At 49.1% G+C, this 15,899-nt stretch overlaps 1 protein-coding gene across 1 annotated transcript in view; it reads right to left on the bottom strand.

Annotated features, from left to right (window-relative positions):
- The window catches only part of LOC142010661 (nuclear GTPase SLIP-GC-like), a 73,228-nt gene extending 60,951 nt beyond the window's left edge, over nucleotides 1–12,277 (bottom strand). Inside the window, exons 1-4 of the mRNA XM_074989065.1 lie at nucleotides 12,222–12,277; nucleotides 3,153–3,254; nucleotides 1,566–1,671; nucleotides 282–504 (exon numbers count right to left, since the gene is read on the bottom strand). Coding sequence (XP_074845166.1) covers nucleotides 282–504; nucleotides 1,566–1,671; nucleotides 3,153–3,254; nucleotides 12,222–12,249 — 459 coding nt within the window. The 5' untranslated portion in view covers nucleotides 12,250–12,277. The remainder of the gene's footprint in view (nucleotides 1–281; nucleotides 505–1,565; nucleotides 1,672–3,152; nucleotides 3,255–12,221) is intronic.
- Nucleotides 12,278–15,899: the final 3,622 nt, after the last annotated feature.

The following is a 15,899-nucleotide window of genomic DNA, read 5'->3' on the forward strand; positions in this document are numbered from 1 at the left end:
GCTCCCTTCCGGCCAGCTACCGGCCAAGCAGGGAGGGAAGTGCTGTTCCCTGCCCCTGCCCACTCTGGGCCTCCTAAGCAGAGGAGAACTAGGCCCAGTCCTGTCCCTAGAGCGCAAGCAGGCAGGTTTGGCATCACTGCAAGGAGCAGCCCAGCAAGGGAGTGCAGACCCAGCAGCTAGCTGCAGCCACCACACCCTTCCTGCTTCAGTGCCCCAGGCCATAGGCCGCTGGCCTGACCCCTCGCCCACGTCCCTGGGCCATGCGGAGGAGCCAGCCTTGCCTGTTCCGAGAGCAGGTAGATTTTGGCCCGGTAGTTCCCGCCCTGGCTGCTGCTGACTTGCACCATGCAGGAGGTGCAGGCGCGGTACCCCGACACCGGCAGGAAGAACTGCTGGTCAATGATGGCGTTGAGCAGGGAGCTCTTCCCGGCCCCGGTGCTGCCGAAGAGCCCGATGTAAATGTGGTCCAAGGAAGACTTTTCCTTCAGGGAGGAGAGGCGGTCCCTGGTGGAGGAAGAGCGGGAGAGGAGGTAGGTGGTAGTAGCAGCATCATGGAATCGGGAAGCAGGACCCCTGAGCTTTCTCCCAAATACAGCCCCTGTGCAGTTAATGGAAAGACCCTGCCTCTCCCCTCCCCTCAATGGATTCCAGTGAGCAAAGATCAGCTCCTCTGCCATTCAGGTGTGAAGGGGGGACAGGCCAGTTTTCCCACAGTACACCTCGAACCCAGTGCAGGTGCTAAGAATGCCAGATGCAGAAGGTCTGACTCAGATCTGTGCAGTGCAGCATGGACCTGTCAATGCAGCTATGTGTCCTGGGTCTAACCAGCGCAATCCAGGTGGATGTGTAACCCACACACCTAGGGCCGTGGTTCACTGTCGAGTCGCCCATGGGCAGTTACAGACAGACAAGAGCAGGTGTTGACCCACGGCCTCTCTGGGGCCAGGTCCCACAGGCCCAGGATTGCAAGGCAGTGTAGACACACGTTTCATGGTCTTGTTCTCCCCAAGCCATCCTCTTCAGGGGCGGGGCTCATCGTGAGTGGGAAAGGTAGCAGAGCCTGATCCCAAACTGGGAGCATCCCCAGAGACCCACAGCAGCCTGCAAAGGGCCCTGTGCCGTCAGACCAGCTCTCTGCTTGTCCTGGCTTCCCAAGCAGCAAGAGACAATAGGATCAGCATCATCGGGGTGTCCCTGCTGCTCTTTGCTCCAGGGGCCCTGGGCGAGACCTGTGCGAGCCGGTATCTGCAGTGGTGTTCTCTTTGCCAGGAGCTGTACAGGGCTGGGGGACAACCTGTCCCTGCAGCAGGGACATCCCCCAAGAGCGCTGTTCTCTGCAGCAGCTGGCGCTGCCTCTGTCAGAGACAGGACACCAGGCTAGAGGGACCCTGCTCTGACCCAGCCTGTCAGTTCCCGTGGGCCTATCTGCACCAGCATCCTTGGAATGCAGGAGCAATTCAGAGCACACGCTGGCAGAGGCCTGCCCAGGAAGCAGGCCCTACATGAGCCTGGCTGCGGTGGCTCAGGCACGTGGGCTTTAAGGAGCAGTCAGGTGGCAGACTCACGTGAGATATTTCAGTCCTTCCCACATGTTGCCCTGGGGCAGGAAGTGGTAGAATTTCTCGTACACCCTGTTCAGAATTCCTCTGGCCTCGGATTCCAGGGTTTCATCTGGAAGAACGAGTCAGTTCCATCACAGAACGGCAACGGGCCTCACTCTGGAGCCCGGTCATTTCTTACCCGCTGAGCCAGGCTGTGCCAGGTTAGTGCAAGGCAAGCCCAGAGGCCTACAGGAATCATAGAATCATAGAACGCTAGGGCTGGAAGGGAGCTTGAGAGGCCATCGAGTCCAGCCCCCCGCCCTCATGGCAGGACCAAGTACTGTCTAGACCATCCCTGACAGACACTATCTAACCTGTTCTTAAATATCTCCAGCGATGGAGATTCCACAACCTCCCTTGGCAATTTATTCCAGTGTTTGACCACCCTGGCAGTTAGGAACTTTTTCCTAATGCCCAACCTAAACCTCCTTTGCTGCAGTTTAAGCCCGTTGCCTCTTGTTCTATCCTCAGAGGCCAAGAAGAACAAGTTCTCTCCTTCCTCCTTATGACACCCTTTTAGATACCTGAAATCCGCTATCACGTCCCCCTCAATCTTCTCTTTTACAAACTAAATAAGCCCAATTCCTTCATAGGTCATGTTCTCTAGACCTTTGATCATTCTTATTGCTCTTTTCTGGACCCTTTCCACTTTCTCCACATCTTTCTTGAAATGCAGCACCCAGAACTGGACACAATACTCCAGCTGAGGCCTAACCAGCGCAGAGGAGAGCGGGAGAATGACTTCTCGTGTCTTGGTCACAACACACCTGTTAATGCATCCCAGAATCATGTTTGCTTTTTTTGCAGCAGCATCACACTGTTGACTCATATTTATCTTGTGGTCCACTGTAATCCCTAGATCCCTTTCTGCCATACGCCTTCCTAGACAGTCGCTTCCCATTCTGTATGTGTGAAACTGATTGTTCCTTCCTAAGTGGAGCATTTTGCATTTGTCTTTATTAAACTTCATCCTGTTTACTTCAGGCCATTAGCCAATTTGTCCAGATCATTTTGAGTTTTGACCCTATCCTCCAAAGCAAACAAAGCACAGGAAACGGGAGCAGCAATTCAATAAACTCACCGCTGGGCGTCAGGGCCCCAGCATGGAGCCAGGGCAGCTAGAGGCTATTTCCGATGAGAGCCCAGAGGGGCACCCTGTGTTACCCATGCCCCAAAGCCGGCTAGTGCTCTCATTACATGGGGGCACAGGGTGAAGGAGGGGTGAGAGCAGTCGCCTTCCCTTTCCCGGGGCTCGACTGGAACACCCCCAGCAGGGAGGGTCTGTGCCCAGCCCTGCATGCCACTGGGACCCTCAGGGACACTTGGTATTGGCTCCAGCAGCCCTGACAGGTCCCCTGCTTCTCGTGCTCCAGGGAAGGCACATGAATATGGGCTGGGGCAGCCTCGCTCCCCAGCTGTTGGTAGGAGGGTGGCTGTTGTCCCCACAGCTGCAGCCAGGGCTGGGCCTGTTTTGCCCTCTCCCTACAGCCCTGTGTGCCGCTGGGCACAGCTCCGCGGTGTCGGCCAGGCGGGGCAGGTTCTCGTACTTACACATCTCCACGGAGCTCTGGTCGTCCAACTGGGCTGTGCCACATCCTTCCAGCATCCTCCATCTCTTGGCAACTGGCTCATTTGGATCTTCCTCTCTGTTACCTTTTCAGGTTAAAGGGGTGTCCTCATTAGCACAGTTACCCCAGAGAGGGACCCCAGCGTAAGTCTCACTAATGCACAACCTGAGGTTCAGTATAGACAGCAACAGGAGACACCGACCTGCTTAGGGGTGTCACCCCGCACTTGCTATTACATCCCATGCCTGCTTAGAGGCTGGGATTATGCAAGGTGCTGCATACGCACGAAACCCAGTCTCGGTTTTATAGAATCACAGAAGCCCAGGGCTCGAAGGGACCTCAGGAGGGTGTCGAGTCCAGCCCCCCGCCCAAAGCAGAACCAACCCCAGCTAAATCATCCCAGCCAGGACCATGTCAAACCAGGACTTAAAACCTCTAGGGATGGAGATTCCACCACCTCTCTAGGCAACACATTCCAGTGCTTCACCACCCTCCTGGGGAAATAGTTTTTCCTGATCTTCAGCCTACTCCTCCCCCTCTGTAACTTCAGACCATTACTCCTTGTTCTACCATCGGACACCACAGAACAGCCTCTCTCCATCCTCTTTAGGGCTCCCCTTCAGGAAGTTGAAGGCTGCTATCAAATCGCCCCTCACTCTTCTCTTCTGCAAACTAAGGTTAAGTCTATACTCGGGAAATAAGTCAACTTCAGATACACAATTCTAGCTACGGCATTTGTGTAGGTAGACTCGACGTATCAGAATCAACTTATTTCCCTAGTGAAGACATAGCCTTTATACTCTGTCATTGACTTCCCTTACTCTAAGTGACAGTGTGGAGTACAGGGGTCATCTGCTGACCCCAGAGAGATGGATTTTGCCTTATTTTCACCAGATGTGCAAAATCTAACTCCAGATGATTGACCCTGACTGCTAAGTATAGACAAGACCTCAGTAAACCCAAATCCCTCAGCCTCTCCTTGCAGGTCATGTGGTCCAACCCTTTTTTTTATGGGAAGAAGGATTCTTTCGAAGATGGGGCTTACTTTCGAAAGTTCAGTGCCTACTCTGGTTTTCTTCTTTCTAAAGAAGGTATTTCGAAATAAGAATATGCAAATGAGGTGCCAGATATTCAAATCTGCGTTTCATTTGCATTTTCAATTTCCCTCACTTGCACACCTCTTTCGAAAGAGGAATGCAAGTGTAGACACAGTCTAAGTGTAGACACGGCCAAAGACTGGCTTGACTAGTTCTTTCCCAACCCTACCTACAAGATGGGTCTCTAGTTATTCTGTGATAATCCACCTTGGTGGATACTGAGATGCTATGGCTAGACCCAGAGCTGAATGACACTATGAGCTGAAATCACAGAGCTGGAATCACAGGGTTTTGCCTATAGCAAAATCCAGAAGACAGCAGTGGGAGACCAGCAGATGGCTGGTAGGAGGAGCGGCAGGTGGTTGGCAGGGCGGGCAGCTGGTGGGGTAGCTGGCAGGGAGCAAGTGGAAAGCTGGAGCAGTGTAAGGGGGCATTGCCTCAGGCTCAATGAGGGAACGCATCAGGGTGAGGTGTCAGGGCCTGCACGGACTGATGAGTTGTAAGTGCGGCATTTGAAGTGGGGTACGGAGAAAGTTTGGGTGTGCGGACTGGATCCTTACAGTATTGGACTGGTGAGCCTGAGAGGCAAAGGACATTGCTCAATCCGTTTGAGCTAGGACGGTTACTGGAGGCTTGGTTATGAACTCTGGGTGTGGTAGTTTCCCAAGCTAATACCATATGACTTCTCTGCCTCTTACATTAAAAGTAACAGAGAGGAAGCTGTGGTAGTCTATACATTATCAAAACAAAAAGCAGTCAAAGGACTTGCCAGACACCCACTACATCTGCAAGAGATGCAGCAAGGACTGTCACTCTCGTGTGGGTCTTTATAGTCACAATAGACGCTGTAAATGAAGTCCTCAACTGAAACTTTCAAGGGCGCGATCCATAGTCTATGCAGACTGAAGGATGCCTACCTACTACCACAGCACTTTAAAGACTAGCAAAATAGTTTATTAGGTGAGCTTTTGTGGGACAGGCCCACTTCTTCAGACCAGAGCCAGACCAGAACAGACTCAATATTTAAGGCACAGAGAACCAAAAACTGTAAGCAAGGAGGACAAATCAGAAAAAGATAATCAAGGTGAGCAAATCAGAGAGTGGAGGAGTGGGGGGGAAGGTCAAGAATTGCAGACTTGGCTCAATTTAATTCTTGACCTTCCCCCCCACCCCTCCACTCTCTGATTTGCTCCCCTTGATTATCTTTTTCTGATTTGTCCTCCTTGCTTACTGTTTTTGGTTCTCTGTGCCTTAAATATTGAGTCTGTTCTGGTTTGGCTCTGGTCTGAAGAAGTGGGTCTGTCCCACGAAAGCTCATCACCTAATAAACTATTTTGCTAGTCTTTAAAGTGCTACTTGACTACTTTTTCTTTCATTAAAAGTTTCTTTTCTACACTCAGCGTCTGTGCGTGCGTGAACAGGGTGCGTGCTAACAGGAGGGAGTTTTGAGAGGCTCTCCTGGAGGAGGAGAAGGAAGGAGCAAACTAAAGCACCTTGGGGTAAGTGGCTGCTTATATTTGGAGGTTTTGGGCTTGTGTGTTTGTTTGTTTGGAGTTTGGAGTTTGTTTTGTTTGTTTGTTTGGAGTTTGTTTGGAGTTTGGAGTGCTGAGCTGAGTGTTTGTTTGTTTGAAAGGCCGTGTGCTCAGGCAGGCAGGCAGGCAGTTGGAAGCTGATTAGGTTTGAATTGAAAACCGTGTGCTGATTGGCTGAGCTGTAGGCAGAGGGAGGAGCTATCAGGGAGGCCGAGCACTTAAACCCTGCTGGTAAGCGACCAGGGAGCTTTGCGACCGGGTGCTTGTGAACAGGGTGCGTGCTAACAGGAGGGAGTTTTGAGAGGGGGAGCTTGGAGGGAGCCAGTGACTTCTATTGCCCTTAAACTAAATCCTTTATAACAACCTCTATCTGAAACATTTAATTAACCGTCATATATAACTAGAGTAGGAAATGGAGGCAGAAGCCCAGCAGCAGAGTGGGGGCTATCCTGTTTATTGTGTCGAGTGCAGTATGTATGACTACCTACCCTGTGGGCGGGTGGCGTATGTGTGCGCTCGATGCAAGGAGCTCCTGGCCCTCAGAGACCGAGTGCGTGCTTTGGAGGTCAGGGTGGCTGAACTGGAGGAGCTAAGGAAGGCAGAGGTGTTTGTTGATGAGACTTTCCGGGACATAGTAGGGCTGTCCCACCTCCAATCTGACAGTCCTGATGCTGTTACGGAGGATGAAAGGCTCAGGGAAGGAGAGCAGTCAATGGGAGCAGAGGGAAAACATCCCATAGTTGGGACCCTCCTTCCAGAGGGTGCTGTTGTATCCTCTCGTGCCGAGGATACTTCTCCGGGGGAGGGAGCGCCAGCTGTTAGGAAGAAGCAGGTTTTAGTAGTGGGGGATTCGATCATTAGAAATATAGATAGTTGGGTTTGTGATGACCGGGAGAACCGTATGGTGACTTGCCTGCCTGGTGCGAAGGTTGCGGATCTCTCGAGGCATCTAGACAGACTTATGGGCAGTGCTGGGGAGGAGCCGGTCGTCGTGGTACATGTTGGTACCAATGACATAGGGAAGGGTAGAAGAGATGTTCTGGAGGCCAAATTTAGGTTACTAGGAAAGAGACTGAAATCCAGAACATCTATGGTGGCATTCTCTGAAATGCTTCCAGTTCCACGCGCAGGGCCAGATAGACAGGCAGAACTTCAGAGTCTCAATGCGTGGATGAGACGATGGTGTAGGGAAGAGGGGTTTAGATTTATTAGGAACTGGGGACACTTTTGGGGTAGGGGGAGCCTATACAGGAATGATGGGCTCCACCTAAATCAAGGTGGATCCAGACTGCTGGCATTAAACATTAAAAAGGTCGTAGAGCAGTTTTTAAACTAAGAGGTGGGGGAAAGCCGATTGGTGCGGGGGAGCACCTGGATTGGACGGAGACTTCTCTTACACGAGGCTCCATAGATAGGGATTCCCTAGAAGTTAGTCAGATAGGGAATGTGGGAAATAATATATGGGCAAGATCAGAAGTGAAACAATCGTGCATAAAAAAATCCAACGCGTCTGTGAAAGGCGGACAAATAAATAGTGGTAGTTTTCTAACATGCTTTTACACTAATGCTAGGAGTCTGTCTAATAAGATGGGTGAACTGGAGTACCTCATATCAAAGGAGGAAGTTGACATAATAGGCATCTCAGAAACATGGTGGAATGAGGAAAATCAGTGGGACACTATCATAGCGGGATATAAATTATATCGGAAAGACAGAACAGGTTGTGCGGGTGGCGGAGTGGTACTATATGTGAAGGATAATATAGAATCAAATGAAGTAAAAATCCTAAAGGAATCAAAATGTTCCATAGAATCATTATGGATAACAATTCATTCCTCTAATATGAATATGGCATTAGGAATATATTACCGACCACCTAACCAGGACAGTGATAGTGATGCTGAAATGATAAGGGAGATTAGAGAGGCTATCAAAATAAAAAACACAGTAATAATAGGATATTTCAATTATCCCCATATTGATTGGGTACATGTCACCTCAGGACGGGATTCAGAGATTAAATTTCTTGATGCCTTAAATGACTGCTTCTTGGAGCAGCTAGTACAGGAACCCACAAGGGGAGAGTCGATTCTCGATCTAGTCTTGACTGGAACGCAGGATCTGGTCCAAGAGGTAACTGTTACTGGACCGCTTGGAAATAGTGACCACAATATAATAACTTTTAATATTCCTGTGTTGGGAAGAACACCGCAGCGGTCAAACACTCTGGCATTTAATTTCAAAAAGGGGAATTACACTAAAATGAGGAAGCTAGTTAAACAGAAACTAAAAGGTAGAGTAATTAAACTAAAATCCCTGGAAGCTGCATGGAAACTGTTTAAAGACACCATACTAGAGGCCCAACTTAAATGTATACCCCAAATAAAAAAACACAGTAAGAGACCTAACAAAGAACCACCATGGCTAAACAGCCATGTTAAAAAGGCAGTGAGAGAGAAAAGGGCAGCTTTTAAAAAGTGGAAGTCAAATCCTAGTGAGGAAAATAGAAAGGAACATAAACACTCCCAAATTAAGTGTCATAATGTAGTAAGAAAAGCCAAAAAAGAGTTTGAGGAACAGCTAGCCAAAAATTCAAAAAATGATAGTAAAATGTTTTTTAAATACATTAGAAGCAGGAAGCCTGCTAAAAAAGCAGTGGGGCCCTTGGATGATAAAGATATAAAAGGAGCGATCAAGGAAGACAGTGCCATTGCGGAGCGATTAAATGATTTCTTTGCTTCAGTCTTCACGGCTGAAGATGTTACAGAGGTTCCTAAATCTGAGCCAGCCTTTTTAGGTGACAAATCTGAGGAACTCACTCAGATTGAAGTGACATTAGAGGAGGTTTTGGAATTAATTGATAAGCTGAATAGTAACAAGTCTCCAGGACCAGATGGCATTCACCCAAGGGTTCTGAAAGAACTCAAATGTGAAATTGCGGAGTTATTAACAGTGGTTTGTAACCTATCCTTTAAATCCACTTTGGTACCAAATGACTGGAAGACGGCCAATATAACACCAATATTTAAAAAAGGCTCTAGAGGAGATCCTGGCAATTATAGACCGATAAGTTTAACATCAGTACCAGGCAAATTAGTAGAAACACTAGTAAAGAGTAAAATTGCAAGGCACATAGAAGAGCACAAATTGTTGGGCAAAAGTCAGCATGGTTTCTGCAGAGGGAAGTCGTGTCTAACTAATCTATTAGAATTCTTTGAAGGGGTTAATAAACATGCGGACAAGGGGCACCCAGTGGACATAATATACCTAGATTTCCAGAAAGCCTTTGACACGGTCCCACACCAAAGGCTTTTATGTAAATTAGGTGGTCATGGGATAGGAGGAAAGGTCCTTTCATGGATTGGGAATTGGTTAAAAGACAGAAAACAAAGGGTGGGAATAAATGGTAAATTTTCACAATGGAGGAGGGTAACTAGTGGTGTTCCCCAGGGGTCAGTCCTGGGACCGATCCTGTTCAACTTGTTCATCAATGATCTAGAAAATGAGGTAAGCAGTGAGGTGGCAAAGTTTGCAGATGACACCAAGTTGTTCAGGACAGTCAAAAGCAAAAGGGATTGTGAAGAACTACAAAAAGATCTCAGCAAACTGAGTGATTGGGCAGCAAAATGGCAAATGAAATTTAATGTGGGTAAGTGTAAGGTAATGCATGTTGGAAAAAATAACCCAAATTACACGTACTACATGATGGGGTCAAATTTAGCTACGACAGATCAGGAAAGGGATCTTGGAGTTATAGTGGATAGTTCTCTGAAGACATCCACGCAGTGTGCAGCGGCAGTTAGTAAGGCAAATAGGATGTTAGGAATTATTAAAAAAGGGATCGATAATAAGACAAAAGATATCATACTTCCCCTATATAAAACTGTGGTACGCCCACATCTCGAGTACTGCGTGCAGATGTGGTCTCCTCACCTCAAAAAAGATATATTGGCATTAGAAAAGGTTCAGAAAAGGGCGACTAAGATGATTAGGGGCTTGGAAAGGGTCCCATATGGGGAGAGGCTAGAGAGACTGGGACTTTTCAGTTTGGAAAAAAGGCGATTGAGGGGCAATATGATAGAGGTATATAAAATCATGAATGGTGTGGAGAAAGTGAATATAGAAAAATTATTTACCTTTTCCCATAATACAAGAACTAGGGGACACCAAATGAAATTGATGGGTAGTAGGTTCAAAACTAATAAAAGGAAATTTTTCTTCACACAGCGCACAGTCAACCTGTGGAACTCCTTGCCCGAGGAGGCTGTGAAGGCCAGGACTCTCTTAGGGTTTAAAAAAGAGCTTGATAAATTTTTGCAGGTTAGGTCCATAAATGGCTATTAGCCAGGGATAAAGTATGGTGCCCTAGCCTTCAGAACAAGGGCAGGAGATGGATGGCAGGAGATAAATCACTTGATCATTGTCTTCTGTTCTCCTTCTCTGGGGCACCTGGCATTGGCCACCGTCGGCAGATGGGATGCTGGGCTCGATGGACCTTTGGTCTGACCCAGTATGGCCGTGCTTATGTTCTTATGTTCTTATGTGCGAGTGGGGAAGCATTGCCTCCCCGAGGCGCCCAGGGGCGTGTGATGTTCCCAGGCTACTGGGTAGCGGCTTGAGCCAGTTCTGTGTGAGACGGATGAAAAGGAAGCCCTAGATATTGAACCCGGCTCTGGCTGCTGCCAGCTCCTTTCAGCAGAAGGGTTACGATAATAAGCCTTGACTGCCCTTCTGTGGTGTGCCCATCCCCTTTCAGGTTCAGCCAGGGTCTGATACGTCATTGGCGGCTGACTCATGCAGGATAGTCAGCAATGTGGGCACGTCCTTAGTGGATTTCCAGGTAGAACAGCCCATTCACAACCCAAACAGCCACGCCCGGAGGCAGGGAATCGCCCTGTCTCCACTCAGCCTACAGCAGCAGCAATGGGCAGGGCACTCTGCTCACGTCAGCGAGGTGAAACCTCCGCCTTTCCCCTCAGTGAGGCATGCAGGTCACCCAGGGCCTGATCCTGTGACATGCCAAGAGCCCCCAGCTCCTGCTTAAGCCAGGAGATGGCTGCACCAGTTGCCCTTCTTGTAAAAAAGGAGGAGCCAGTACTCAGCTTTCCTCCTGCGCACGTCCATTGACATATGGCTACAGTGGGGTGAGCGGACCTCCCCCAGTGAGGGCTGGGAGTCTCCTTCGCTCACTCGACCCCAGCGCACCGAGTGACCTTCTGCAGCCGGGTCGCTCCGTGGAAGACGATTTGGGGCTCACACAAAGTGGGGGAGAGAAGGGGTCTGGCCACTGTTGTGGGAAAGTGGGTGGAGCTCTGAGTGACGCCGTGACCCCCGGGCAGGGCTCCCGCTAATTTTTTTGCATCCATGGGTGGAATAAACTTTGTCCTGTGCACTGAGGCATGCACAGATGCGCACCACCAAGAGGCACGCTATTAATCACCTGCATCTCCCCTGGGCAGCCGCCAAGCACTTGGCTTACAGGGAATCCTGTCATCATCACACCCCTCTTCTAGGACTACATCCCACCCCACTGAAGGGACCCTTACACCCCCTCCACGAACACCACCCTCTAAGCAGCATGCTGCATGCAGGGGCCGTGGTACGGAGTGTGTTTTCGCCCGGGTGCAGGGACGGTGCCTCGGTACATTCTAACACCTTTCACTGGCTCAGGATGCTTTGAAACCTGCTCACGAGTTTTCTCCCAGCTCAGGCTGTTCTGGATGATGCTCGGTCTGGCTCGTTAGACTCGGTATTTCTGTGTGCCCCTTCTCCATCAGTGCAGGATACAGCCATGACCATTTATGGGTGTTTATTGGTGGACATGGGTCATAGCATGGGGTAGGGGCACTCCACTGCTCAGCTGGCTGCGAGGTGCGTGAGGAGCAAATCAGGAGGCAGCCAGTGAGGAGAGGGCAAGGCCCTTTGGGAGCACCTTGGCCATAGTCTCCTGCAGCGTCTGGCAGGAGGAAAGGGAACTGGTTGGCAGCCTGAATCCCAGAGCGTCCCGAGGCCCTGTAGGGAAGGCCTGGCTGCTGCAGACTCCCTGCGTAGCTCACGGGGAAGGAAATCACTGGGAGGGACTAGTGCCCCACCCCTTCCCACGCGCAGGAAACCCCCTGAGCCTCTGCATGTCTTGTGTAACATAAGAGGTGCTGCTCGGGCTCTGGGGCAATGAACAGCCAAGTCACCAAGTGCCAGGGCTGAGCCTTTCGCAACATGTTCCCCTGAGTACTGCTGGGGCAGTGAGCGATGTTCTGCTTCTTGTCCCACTGAGATAACTGGGTGGAATAAAACCCGGTTTTGCAATGCCCTGGCCTCACCCCAAGCCCTGGTTTACGCAACGCTGTGCCAGCTGGAGCTCAATTCCTGTAAATGAAACAGGGTTGACGGGGCAGAATGTGGTTGCAGAAGACGTAATCTTACCTGAGGATGCTGGGCTGCTGCTCGCCATTCTAGCGGGACAGTTCCAAAGTTTCCAGTGAGTGGAAGTCAAATCCTAGTGATCAAAATAGAAAGGAGCATAAACACTGCCAAATTAAGCGTAAAAATGTAATAAGAAAAGCCACAAAAGATTTTGAGGAACAGTTAGCCATAAATTCAAAAAGCAATAGTAAAATGGTTTTTTTTAGTACATTAGAAGCAGGAAGCCGGCTAAAAAAGCAGCGGGGCCCCTGGACAATCGAGACATAAAAGGAGCAATCACGGAAGATAAAGCCATTGCAGAAAAACTAAATGATTTCTTTGCTTCAGTCTTCAGAGCTGAGGATGTAAGAGAGATTCCCAAATGGGTTATAACAGCCTGGGGCCTGCTAGCTCTGTGCTACAGTCTCAGGGATCTCGAAGGGTGGTGACTAAACTCTTTTTCTTCTTTTGTCTGTAACTTGTCTGTAACTTGTTCTCCAAAAAACTGTATAAATTAAGAGACACAAGCCCCACTCGGGGGCTCACTTCTAAATGTATTAGCAGAGCGGCTTTGCTAATAGAACAGAGTGGCCCGATAAATTGTGAGTCTGAGTCTAACTTTGACAGTACTGTGCCTTGCAAGATGGTCTTTGAAAGGCCTGATGATCTGATGACGTGGCCGTACCATCTGAGCTTGCGCTTCTGCGCCACAGTGAGCAGGTCGTCATGTGGGCCTATGACATGCCTGATCCTATGTCGTACTTCTTCGTTCGTGACATGCTCAATATCAGAGATGCCCAAAAGCCTCCTATAGCATCTCATCTCCACGCTTTGGATCTTTTTCTGCAGTTCTGCTGTAAGGGTCAATGTTTCACAAGCGTACAAGAACACTGAGATGACCAGTGGGCGCATCAGTCTCACTTTCGATCTCAGACTGATGTTCTTGTCCCTCCAGATGGGTCTAAGTTTTGTAAGCACTGCTGTTCTTTGCGCTATTCTGGAGAGGACTTCTGGTCTGGACCCCTCATCTGACACGATTGCACCTAAGTACTTGAAGCTGGACTCACATTGAAGAGCTTGTCCATTTAAGCTTAAGGCTTAAAGCTCACCTAATAAACTATTTTGCCAGTCTTTAAAGTGCTACTTGTCTGCTTTTTGTTTTACTCATTATCACTGATGAATTCCAGAGGGTTCTGGCTTGTTTAGTACAATTCACTGACTAATAACTAACATGTTCAGGTAACGAAGGCGAAACTCCCCAGAGCCAATCCAGTGACATGCACAGACAGGTGAACGTCTTCTTCGGGTCCAAGCCCGTCCGGGAACTCTTTCCTGTGTAACTCACATTAGCATAGCAGCATAGACAAAGGTATTACCTGGTTGTCAAGGTTACCCTCAGCAGGAGACCCACACCCTCCATGAGCCACTGACTCACACACACACACACAGGCCTCCCCCACTCCCTCACAGTAACTCACAGGCACCGGCTCTGAATTCCTTCCAAGCTGTTTGGTGCAAGTTGCCAAAACCGTCTATGCTGCTCCCAGCGCTGGTACACCTGCCTCACAACTAGCCCATGTGCAAGGCAGATGGAGAGTTTCCACAGGCCCCTCTTGGACTCCTCACAGGTGGCCCTGCACATCTGGCTCAAGTTATAGGAGTCACCTAGAGTTTGTCTACAAAGCACCCAGACGTACAAGGGCCACAGGCTACAAACTCACTTCCCTTTGCCAGCGTGAAACTGGCCCGGTGCATTGAACAGCACTTGTGAGTTCTGACTCTTTTTATGCCATTAAAAAGACTGTTCCAAGGTGCTCAGTGACTGTGGGAGGCAACTTGCTGCACCCAGGCCCACCGATGGGGGTCGAGTTGCCCCAGGACCCAGCATTTCAAAAGGGCCCGGAGCTCTGACTACTGCTGCTGCCAAAGTAGGAGCGGCAGCGGCCAGAGCTCCAGGCCCCTTTGATGTGTTACAGCAGCACTTTTCCGCTACTCACGAGGCTCTGAAGGGGAGGGACAATGGCACAGCCCAGGTGGGGCGAAGGTATGTGTGTGTTTGGGGATTACAGCCCACGGTGCTAGAAGACGCGAGTCAGGATCTTTTACCATTGAGAATAGACAAATAGGCAGGCATATGATAACAGCATAATAAATGACACTTAATCTAGGGGAGAGGAGGAGGAATTTTTCTCCCATTGCCAACATTCAAGAGCAAGATAAAATTCAAGGTCCATGAACGGCAGCTGATTTAAAACCAGTAACAAAGAAATCCCATTTTTAACCACCACTCTCGCAAAGAGTCTCTGGAACTCATTACCACAAGGTATCATCGGGAGCCAGATCTCAGCAACATTCACAAAAGCCTGGTCTTCTATATAGACAAGGTGCCATTCCCAAATGACACAAGTGAGGATTAAAAAGACCAAACAGACATTTGGAAGGGATAGAAACCATCAGGCTTCAGGGCATAAACAGACCTCTGACTGACAGCCATCAGGAAGAATGTTTCCTGTGGACAGATTATTCCCCAGTTGTCAGCTTCAGCATTTGTGGCACCTTCCTCTGCAGCAGCTGGGATTGGTCATTGTCAGAGGCAGGAGAGCATCTAGAACAGGGGTCAGCAACCTTTCCGAGGCAAGGTGCCAAAATTTGTCCTTTCGACCTCTACAGATCAAGTGCTGGTGATACTTGTGAAACTCACTCACAGACAACAGCTTCTTTAATACATAAATTAAGCTGCACAGGAACTGCACGGTAGAAATGCAAACATGGTAGGCAACTAGCTTGGCTTAACAGGGAAATCCTTGGTCAGCTTAAACTCAGAAAGGACATATATCAGAAATGGAAACATGGAAATTGACAAAGGAGGAGTATAAACATACGGCTGGAGAATGCCGGGCAGTAATCAGGAAAGCGAAAGCACAATTGGAACTGCAGCTGGCAAGGGATGTGAAGAGTAACAAGACGGGTTTCTACAGCCATGTTAACAATAAGAGGGTTATCAGGGAAGGTGTGGGGCCGTTGCTGGCTGAAAGAGGTAACCTCATGACAGATGATGTAAGAAAAGCTGAAGTATTCAGTGCTTTTTTGCCTCAGTCTTCACGGAGAAGGACAGCTGCTACACTACAGTGCTAAACCATGCAGTATGGGAAGGTGGGGAAGGAGCGAGTTAAGAGCTACCTGGAAAAACTAGATGTACGCAAATCCATGGGTCTGGATTTAATGCATCCAAGGGTACCGAGGGAGTTGGCAGATGTCATTGCTCAGCCTTTGGCCATTATCTTTGAAGACTCTTGGAGATATGGACAGAACCAGGATGATTGGAAAAAGGCAAATGTAGTGTCCATCTTTAAAAAAGGAAAGAAGGACAATCCAGGGAAATATAGACTGGTCAGTCTTACCTCAGTCCCTGGGAAAATAATGGATGGGATCCTTAAGGAAACCATTTTGGAGCACTTGGGAGAGGGGAAAGTGATCAAGAGTAGTCAACATGGATGCACTAAGGGCAAGTCGTGCCTGACCAATCTGATTAACATCTATAAAGAGGTAACTGGCTCTGTGGTCATGGGGAAGTCAGTGGATGTGATATACCTTGACTTCAGCAAAGCTTTTGATACAGTCTCCCACAACGTTCTTGCCCATAAGTTAAAGAAATATGTATTGGATGGCTTGACGGTTGGGCCCAACAGGTAGTGGTCA

Source organism: Carettochelys insculpta, chromosome 3 (genome assembly GCF_033958435.1).
Source record: "Carettochelys insculpta isolate YL-2023 chromosome 3, ASM3395843v1, whole genome shotgun sequence".
NCBI lineage: Eukaryota > Metazoa > Chordata > Testudines > Carettochelyidae > Carettochelys > Carettochelys insculpta.